The following is a 9,469-nucleotide window of genomic DNA, read 5'->3' as shown; positions in this document are numbered from 1 at the left end:
TCTCCTCTCCAAACCTCTCCAAACCTCTCCTCTCCAAACCTCTCCTCTCCAAACCTCTCCTCTCCAAACCTCTCCTCTCCTCTCCTCTTCAAACCTCTCCTCTCCTCTCCTCTCCAAACCTCTCCTCTCCTCTCCAAACCTCTCCTCTCCAAACCTCTCCTCTCCTCTCCTCTCCAAACCTCTCCTCTCCAAACCTCTCCTCTCCTCTCCAAACCTCTCCTCTCCAAACCTCTCCTCTCCTCTCCAAACCTCTCCTCTCCAAACCTCTCCTCTCCAAACCTCTCCTCTCCAAACCTCTCCTCTCCTCTCCAAACCTCTCCTCTCCTCTCCAAACCTCTCCTCTCCTCTCCTCTCCAAACCTCTCCTCTCCTCTCCTCTCCTCTCCTCTCCTCTCCTCTCCTCTCCTCTCCTCTCCTCTCCTCTCCTCTCCTCTCCTCTCCTCTCCTCTCCTCTCCTCTCCTCTCCTCTCCTCTCCTCTCCTCTCCTCTCCTCTCCTCTCCTCTCCTCTCCTCTCCTCTCCTCTCCTCTCCTCTCCTCTCCTCTCCTCTCCTCTCCTCTCCTCTCCTCTCCTCTCCTCTCCTCTCCTCTCCTCTCCAAACCTCTCCTCTCCTCTCCAAACCTCTCCTCTCCGAACCTCTCTGAACCTCTCCTCTCTGAACCTCTCTGAACCTCTCCTCTCTGAACCTCTCCTCTCCTCTCCTCTGAATCTCTCCTCTCCTCTCCTCTGAACCTCTCCTCTCCTCTCCTCTCCTCTCCTCCATTTGGAAACCAGGGCCTGGACCAGATCCTTTGTTTTGTGGTGAATTAAGCAGAGTCAGGGAAGTGATTGTCCCCCTGGACCTGGAAGTGATTGTCCCCCTGGACCTGGCATTGGTGAGGCTATAGCTTGAGTACTGGATTCAGATTTGGGCTCCTCATTCCAGAAAGGACATTAGGAGGCTGAACTTCATCCAGAGAAGGGCAATGAAGCTGGGGAAGGGTCTGGAGAACAGGGCTGGGGAGGAGCAGCTGAGGGAGCTGGGGGTGTTTAGTGTGGAGAAAAGGAGGCTGAGGGAAGACCTTCTGGCTCTCTACAATTCCCTGAAAGGGGCTTGGAGCCAGGCAGGGGTTTGGGCTCTTCCCAGTAACAAGTGATAGGATGAGAGGAGATGCCCCAGGGGAGGCTTAGGGTGGACAGCAGAAGAAACTTCTCCACTGCAAGGGTTCTCAAAGAGTGGCCCAGGCTGCCCAGGGAGGGGGTGGTGGAATCCCCATCCCTGGAGGTGTTTCAAAGAGGCAGAGCTGTGGTGCTGAGGGTTTGGCACCAGCCTTGGTAGAGCTGGAGAGTGGTTGGAGTGGATGATCCTGAAGGACTTTTCCAACCACAACCATTCTGTGATCCTATGAATGAAAAAGTTCCCTTAGGAAGGGGTTTGGGCTGCACTCTGGATTCAGCCTGGGCTGCCTGTTGGCACTGGGTGCCCACAGTGTGGCTCCACGTGTGGCACAGCTGGCTCTGAATTGTTCTTGCAGCTATTCTCTTTCGGTGCCAGGCTGTCATGAGCACTGCCACGGGACCAGAGCAATTTGTCTCCTTGGCAGCAGGAGGACAAAGTCACTGAGAGGAATAAACCCATGCTGGGTTTGCAATGTGCTTGCAGGTCTGCAGAGCTGCACTGGTGGGTCCTGCTCAGCTGCAGCCCCTCACAAGGGGGACATCAAGTTCAATCCAAGAAGGACAAGAGGGAAACAACAAGAAGAAGCTGGAGAAGTGGGGCCCAGGTGAACTTCATGAGGTACAGCAAAGCCAAGTCTAAGCTCCTGCACCTAGGCTGAGGCAATACCAAGCACAAATCCAGGCTGGGCAATGAAGGACTGGAGAGCAGCCCTGCAGAGAAGGATTTGAGGGTGCTGGTGGGTGGGAAGCTGGAGATGAGCCAGCACTGAGTGCTGCCAGCCCTGTGCTGAGCTGATGCCCAGCAGTGTGGGCAGCAGGGGCAGGGAGGGGATTCTGCCCCTCTGCTGTGCTCTGCTCAGACCCAACCTGCAGTGCTGGGGCAGCTCTGGAGGCCTCAGCACAGGACAAGCAGGGACTTGGTGGAGCAGAGCCAGAGGTAAGCCACAGCCATGCTGGAAGCCCTCTGCTGTGAGGCCAGGCTGGGAGAGTTGGGGTTGTGCAGCCTGGAGAAGAGAAGGCTCCAGGGAGACCTTGTGGTGGCCTTGCAGGGCTTGAGAAGAAAGCTGGGGACAGACTTTAGAGCAGGGCCTGTTGGGACAGGACAAGGGGTGATGGTTTGGAACTAGAAGAAGGAGATTCAGATTATGTTGAGGGTGCTGAGAGCCTGTCCCAGGCTGCCCAGAGAGGTGGGAGATGTCCCATCCCTGGAACCATCCCAGGTCAGGTTGTTTGGGGCTCTGAGCAGCCTGCTGGCTGCAGGGCTGGTCCAGATGACTCTGAAAGGTCCCTTCCAACCCAGACCAGTCCATGATTCAATCATTCTGTGAAAACCTGCCCAAAGTGCTCTGCTTTACTCTGGGGAAGAAAATTCAGCTGGTGTGGGATTTGGGGGGGCAGAGGGGAGTTTGGTTTATTTAGCTTTTGCAGACTGCTTAGGGGTGTTTTTTTTTGGTTGTCTGTTAGATGGAGGAGATTTGGGGCACAGAAACTGGGGGGGTAGAAACAGTGAGTTGAAGAGTTGGGAGGTTATCTGCAGCTGGCAAAGCTGGGCAGGTGGGAGAAAGGGCTGGAGCAGCTCTGCTGTGGAGGCAGACTGAGAGAGTTGGGGTTGTGCAGTCTGGAGAAGAGAAGGCTCTGAGGAGACCTCATTGTGGCCTTCCAGGATCTGCAGGGGGCTACAGGAAAGCTGAGGAGGGACCTTTGAGGGTGTCAGGGAGGGATAGGACTGGGGGGGATGGAGCAGAACTAGAAACAGGTAGATTCAGATTGGATGTTAGGAAGAATTCTTCCCCATGAGGGTGGTGAGAGCCTGGCACAGGTTGCCCAGGGAGGTGGTGGAAGCCTCGTGCCTGGAGGTGTTCAAGGGCAGGCTGGAGGTGGCTGTGAGCAGCCTGCTCTGGTGTGAGGTGTCCCTGGCCATGGCAGGGGGGTTGGAACTGGCTGCTTCTTGAGGTCCCTTCCAGCCCTGACAATTCTATGACTGTGTGTGATGTGGGAACAGACTCAGCCCCTCCCTCAGAGGAGCCAAACCCCACTTTCCCCCCTGCCTTTTCTTAGTAGCATTTATCACAGATTCACAGAGTGGATTGGATTGGAAAGGACCTTGAAGCTCATCCAGTTCCACCCCCCCTGCCATGGGCAGGGACACCTCCCACCAGCCCTGGTTGCTCAGGGCCTCATCCAGCCTGGCCTTGAGCACCTCCAGGGATGAGTCTTCCACAGCCTTCCTGGGCAACCTGTTCCAGTGTCTCCCCACCCTCACTGCAAAGAATTTCTTCCTCATCTCCAGTCTCAATCTCCCTTCTTCCACTTCCAATCCTTGCTGATACTGTGATACCTCCAGGGATGAGGCATCCACAGCCTCCCTGGGCAACCTGTGCCAGTGTCTCCCCACCCTTGGTGAGACAGTTGGATGCTGCCTGGTAAAAAGAAGGATTTTTTGACTCTTCCAGTTTGTTTTCCCTCCAGCTGGCCTCTGTCCCTGTCTCCCCTGGGAGATCATTACAGGAAGAAGCTATCACAAAGCACTGGCTCGGTGCCTGTTGGAGAGCTGCTCTGTCCTAGCCAAAGCCTTGGGTTTTGGGTAGGAAACAAAGGATTTTGGACCTCTTTCTGTGCCTCACATGATGTAGGAGACCAGTGGCTCCCTTTCCCTGGGTCTCCCTTGTCTCCTGCTGCTGTGGAGGCTGCTGGGCAAAGGCTCTGGGGGTTCAGAGTTCCTGTCCCTGTGCTTGAATAGCAGGTGAGGACGCCCCAAAGTTTACTCCTTCTCTTCCTGACACACATTTGCTGTAGGGAAAGGTCGGCACCTGCCTTGGAGAGGGGTTAGCCCCCCCGTGGTGGGCTGTTACAGAGCCCCCAAATCCCACTGAAGGCTGCTTTGACCTGTGTGGGCATCACAACAGCTATGTCCCATAGGTGCCACCAGCAGCCTCCTCCCTGCAGGAGGAAAGCTGAAGGAGAAATGTTTGTTTTCACACCGCCTCCCAGCATGCCAGCACATCTCTAGGGGGAAGAGGCAGAGGAATTTAACTCTCCACCTTCCCAGATCCCCACACTTGCTCCAAAATGCTCTCTTCCCACCCTGAGCCCAGGGTGCTGAGCTGTGCTGATGCAGTTTGCAGCTGAACTCAGCAGTGGGTGCTGCTGGTCTCTCTGAGCAGAGTTTGGGTGATGTATTTGTTTCATACCCATTCAAGGACTTGGAGAATGGGTTGGGTTGGGTTGGAGGTGGCACTCGGTGCCATGGTCTAGTCATGGGGTCTGTGGTGACAGGTTGGACTCGATGATCTTTGAGGTCTCTTCCAACCTTGGTGATACTGTGACCTTAGAGATCATCTAGTTCCAACCTCCCTGCCACCTTCTACCTAGAGCAGGCTGCTCAAGTCCCCATCCTACCTGGCCTTGCCAGGGATGGGGCATCTTCCACCTCTCTGGGCAACCTGGGACAGGGTCCCCCCCATCCTCACTGTAAAGAATTTCTTCCCTCTACTCTAAATCTCTCTCTTTGAGTTCCAAACCATTCCCCCTTGTCCTGTCCCAACAGGCCCTGCTCTAAAGTCTGTCCCCAGCTTTCTTCTTAGCCCCTTCAAGTCCTGCAAGGTCACCAGGTCTCCCTGGAGCCTTCCCTTCTCCAGGCTGAACTTCCCCAACACTCCCAGCCTGGCCTCACAGCAGAGGGCTTCCAGCCCTCCCAGCATGGCTGTGGCCTCCTCTGGCCCTGCTCCAGCAGGTCCCTGTCTGTGCTGTGCTGAGGCCTCCAGAGCTGCCCCAGCACTGCAGCTGGGTCTGAGCAGAGCACAGCAGAGGGGCAGAATCCCCTCCCTGCCCCTCCTTGCTGGGGATCAGCCTAGGAGATGGCTGGGACCTGTCCAGCTTTTCATCCAGCAGCACCCACAAGAGCAGAGCTGCTCTTCAGCCTTCATCCCCCAGGGATTGCCCTGTCCCAGGTGCAGGACCTTGCAGTCAGCCTCTCAGGACTTCTCAAGCTCCACCTGGGTTCCACTTCTCCTGCCTGTTAAGGACCCTTTGCACATCAGCTGCAGCACTCAGTGTCATCAGCAAACCTGCTGAGGGTGCCCTCGATCCTCCTGTCTGTGTCAGCAGCAAAGATTTTCCTGCATCAAAATTCAGGCTCTGATTTCATTCCCAGAGAAGGGCTCTTTCTGCATTCCTTGGCTATGGGGAGCCCACAGTCACCCAGAGGCTGCCCCCTACGGAATGTGAGGCTAAGGGTTTGGGCAGGGAGGTGTGGAACAGAGGAGGAGCAGCCTGGGGGTTTGTGGTGGTGCTGGAGAAGGGGACTTGGGCAGGGGATGCTGCAGACTAGGCTGTTGCTGGGTAGGGGCAAGGTAAGGAAAAACATCTTGACTTTGAGAGAGTCCAGGGGAGGCTGGGGAGAGGCTGAGGGGCCTGGAGCAGCTCTGTGAGGAGCAAAGGCTGAGAGCCCTGGGGCTGAGAGCCTGCAGAAGAGCAGCCCCAGAGGGGAGCTGAGCAATGCTCAGCAAGAGCTGAAGGGGCTGTGGGGGGCAAGAGGCTGGGGCTGGCATCTGCTGAGTGCTGCCCAGGGACAGGCCAAGGGGCACAAACTGGCAGCCAGGAGGTTCTATGTGAGGATGAGGAGAAAGTTGTTTGTTGTGAGGGTGGTGGAGGCCTGGAGCAGGCTGCCCAGAGAGGTTGTGGAGTCTCCTTGTGTGGAGAGCTTCCAACCCCCCCTGGCCATGGTGCTGCTGGGCAAGCTGCTGGGGGTGCCCTGCTGGAGCAGGCTGGGCTTGGCCTGGCTGAGCTCCAGAGCTCCCTTCCCACCCCAGCAGGGGATTCTGTGTGGTTTGGGGCCTGAGGGAGTGGGCAAGGCCAGGCCATGGTGGCAGAAGGAAGGGAGGGGGTTGCAGAGTGAGCCCTGCAGGCCTCCCACTGCAGGCCTGGCTGCTTCCAGCCCACAGCCCTGCACTCACCGAGGGGCTCTGAGGCCCAGGCCTAAGGCAATCCCTACCATGGCCCACTGCTTGCCCTCATCCCTCGCAGACTACGGCTCCCAGCATGCCCTGCGCGCACTACAATTTCCATCATGCCTTGCTTGTGTGTTCTCCCCTCCGCCCCCCGAACCCTCCGCACTACAGCTCCCGTCATGCCTTGCGCCCCCGCCCCCTCACGGCTCCCGCCGCACTACAGCTCCCAGCAGGCAGCGCACCGGCACTACACTTCCCAGCATGCCCCGCGCCCCTAGGGCCCTGTTTCTCCTTCACTCCCTCCCTCTGAACTGCATTACCCAGCGTGCTCCGCGTCGGGCCGCCGCCGCCGAGCCCGGGCGGAGGCGCGCAGGGCACGCCGGGAGCGCTAGTCCTGGCCGTGCCTGTAACGGTCCCGCTGGTGGTACACCCCCCCCTCTACCCCCCCTAACTCCCGCCCGCCGCCGCCGCCCCCTCCCCCACCGGCTGGCGGCTGCGGGCAGAGGCAGGAGAGCCGCGGAACAGGCAGCGGGAGGAGGGGGAGAGCTCTGTCGCCGCCGCACCGGCACAGGGGACACCGCCGCCAGCAGAGCAGCCGCAGGTGAAGGGGGGGGCAGGGGGCACGACACCCCCGCAGGGCCTCCGCTGAGCGGGGAGGGGGCGGCTGAGGGAAGGGGTGAGGCAAACGAGTGACAGCGGCTGGGCTGGGGGGGGGGACTCGTAAGGGCACCGCCGAGGTGCTGGGGGGGTGTCGGCTGCGGTGTTTCCCCCCGCGCCGCGTCCTCCGCTAGCCGAGGGGACGGGGCCGGGGACGGCGCTGGTGGCGCGGGGGGGGGGCAGCATCCTCACAGCAGGCTCTGCGTGACCCCCCTGCAGGGTGAGGGTCACGCGTGGCACGGCACAGCCCGAGCCGCTGCGGAGGGGAGAGACCACCGCCCCGGGGAGGGCAGGCACCCTGCCCCCCAGCTTCTTGCCCCGCTCCCCCAGCGGCTGTTTCCCGCCCCCCTTCCTTGGAGCCTGTCGTTACCTCCCCCTTGAAGCCTGTTATTGCCCCCACTTCTTGAAGCCTCTTTCCCCTGCCCCCTTGAAGCCTGTTACTGCCCCCACTTCTTGAAGCCTCTTTCCCCTGCCCCCTTGAAGCCTGTTACTGCCCCCACTTCTTGAAGCCTCTTTCCCCTGCCCCCTTGAAGCCTGTTACTGCCCCCACTTCTTGAAGCCTCTTTCCCCTGCCCCCTTGAAGCCTGTTATTGCCCCCACTTCTTGAAGCCTCTTTCCCCTGCCCCCTTGAAGCCTGTTGCCCCCCCAAGACTCTTGCCCCCTCCCCAAAACCTGTTGTCCCCCCTTGAAGCCTATTATTGCCCCCCACTTCTTGAAGCCTCTCTCCCTTGCCCCTTTTAAGCCTGTTGTTGCCCCCTCTTGAAGCCTGTTGCCCCCCCCTTAAAGCCTGTTATTGCCCCCCACTTCTTGAAGCCTTTTTCTCCTGCCCCCTTGAAGCCTGTTGCCCCCCCCTTGAAGCCTGTTATTGCCCCCCACTTCTTGAAGCCTTTTTCTCCTGCCCCCTTGAAGCCTGTTATTGCCCCCCACTTCTTGAATCCTTTTTCCCTTGAAGCCTGCTGTTCCCCCCCCCTTGAAGCCTGCTGTTCCCCCCCCTTGAAGCCTGCTGTTCCCCCCCCTTGAAGCCTGCTGTTCCCCCCCCTTGAAGCCTGCTGTTCCCCCCCCTTGAAGCCTGCTGTTCCCCCCCCTTGAAGCCTGCTGTTCCCCCCCTTGAAGCCTGATTGTTCCCCCCCCTTGAAGCCTGATTGTTTCCCCCCCTAGAAGCCTGCTGTTTCCCCCCCCCTTGAAGCCTGCTGTTCCCCCCCCCTTGAAGCCTGCTGTTTCCCCCCCTAGAAGCCTGCTGTTTCCCCCCCTAGAAGCCTGCTGTTTCCCCCCCTTGAAGCCTGCTGTTCCCCCCCCTTGAAGCCTGATTGTTCCCCCCCTTGAAGCCTGATTGTTCCCCCCCCTTGAAGCCTGATTGTTCCCCCCCCTTGAAGCCTGATTGTTCCCCCCCAAGCCAACAGGCTTGCTGGAGGAGTTTGTCCTCAGCCCCGCGGTAGGTTCAGCGCCCCCTCAGGTTTGAGCTTTGGGGGGGGGGGTGGGGGGGGTGGGCGCTCAGCCACGTTTTGGGGGTGCTTGGTTGCAGGGGGAGCCAGCTCCAAGGCAAGTTTCACCTTCTCCCGGTGTGGAAGGAGGGGGAAATGGAGAGCCCAGGCTTGAGGGAGGATTTTTCTTCTGCGTGTCCCTTGCTCAACCCCGCAGGAGATGTCCTGGTGGGGTTCAGGGGGATGTTGGGGGACACTCTAGAGATTTTTTTGGGGGTGGGGGGGTGGGTTAAGGGGAATGCCACCACTTCATGACATCCCCACCGAAAAACACCCTGGGGGGGGGGACACACACACGTGGGGATGACAGCAGGAGCAACATAGAGGGATATTAAGGAGCCTGCAAGCAACTTGATGGGATGGGAAGGGTTGAGTTGCCACCGCGTGTCCCCCCCGCACCTTGTCCTCCTCTTTTTTGGGGGGGGAGGATCAGGGGTGTTTAAAAATGGCCCTGGTTTGATGTGAGGTTGGGAAGGGGAAGGCTGGGGGGAGGTGTGGATGTCAGCCTGCCGCGTCTGTAGCCTGCAAGTGGTCGTGGAAACGTTAAGGAAGGTTAATTTTTGGCTGTGTTTTGGGGGGGGGGGGGGGGTTATCCACGGGGGGGTGGAGGATTATTTGGGCTGCTTTTCGATCATTTGATGCTGCTACTTCCTTATTTGTTTTGGGGGTGGGGGGTGTGGAATTGCTTGACTACTTTCTTCTTGGCATGGTGGGGTTGGAGGGCATCAAAGTCCAGCCGCTAAATGGTGGCTTAGTAATATCCCTCCCCCCCCCTCAACCCAAAACCCAGCTGCGTAGATTCAGTGCTGGATAGACCCTGGAAGCATGGAAATGAAAGAAATATTCCTTCTTGAAATCCAAATTGAAATGCTGGTGGGTTGTGGGGTTTTTTTTTTTGGGGGGGGGGGGGGGGGGGGGGGTGGTTTGGGTTGTGTGGATTCTTTCCTTCCCTCCCCCTTCTCCTGCAGAGGAGATTTCAGGTGGTGGCTTGAGTGGATTTCATTCCATTTGCTCAGTGCTGAACGCTGTCAGACCTAGAACAAAAATGAGCAGGTTGAGGAGGATTATTTATTTGCCAACCCCCCCCCCCCCCCCCCCCCCCCCGCCCCTCCCCAGCCTCCTTCTCCTTCTCTCCTGGACAAAGGCATCTTGTGCTGAGCAGAAAGAAAACCCCCAAGTGGTTCTGTTTGTGCTTGAGAGCAAAATATGATTGCAGATGCAGTGGG

At 58.6% G+C, this 9,469-nt stretch overlaps 2 protein-coding genes across 3 annotated transcripts in view; both read left to right on the top strand.

The window, feature by feature from the left end:
• Nucleotides 1-6,383, top strand: part of RAB6A (RAB6A, member RAS oncogene family) — a 135,404-nt gene extending 129,021 nt beyond the window's left edge. Inside the window, exons 7-8 of the mRNA XM_054164845.1 lie at nucleotides 5,310-5,379; nucleotides 6,277-6,383. Of these exons, the coding sequence (XP_054020820.1) occupies nucleotides 5,310-5,379; nucleotides 6,277-6,383 (177 nt within the window). The remainder of the gene's footprint in view (nucleotides 1-5,309; nucleotides 5,380-6,276) is intronic.
• Nucleotides 6,384-6,595: 212 nt separating this feature from the next.
• FAM168A (family with sequence similarity 168 member A) overlaps nucleotides 6,596-9,469 on the top strand; it is a 219,915-nt gene continuing 217,041 nt past the window's right edge. Inside the window, exon 1 of one of the 2 annotated variants that reach the window (XM_054164559.1) lies at nucleotides 6,596-6,706. The gene's annotated coding sequence lies outside the window, so the exon portion shown is untranslated. The remainder of the gene's footprint in view (nucleotides 6,707-9,469) is intronic. The other variant, XM_054164558.1, reaches the window with a different exon arrangement.

The sequence above is a fragment of the Dryobates pubescens genome, chromosome 10 (genome assembly GCF_014839835.1).
Source record: "Dryobates pubescens isolate bDryPub1 chromosome 10, bDryPub1.pri, whole genome shotgun sequence".
NCBI classification, from domain to species: Eukaryota; Metazoa; Chordata; class Aves; order Piciformes; family Picidae; genus Dryobates; species Dryobates pubescens.
Note: the sequence above shows the minus strand (reverse complement) of the source record. Positions and strands in the feature narration are given on the sequence as shown.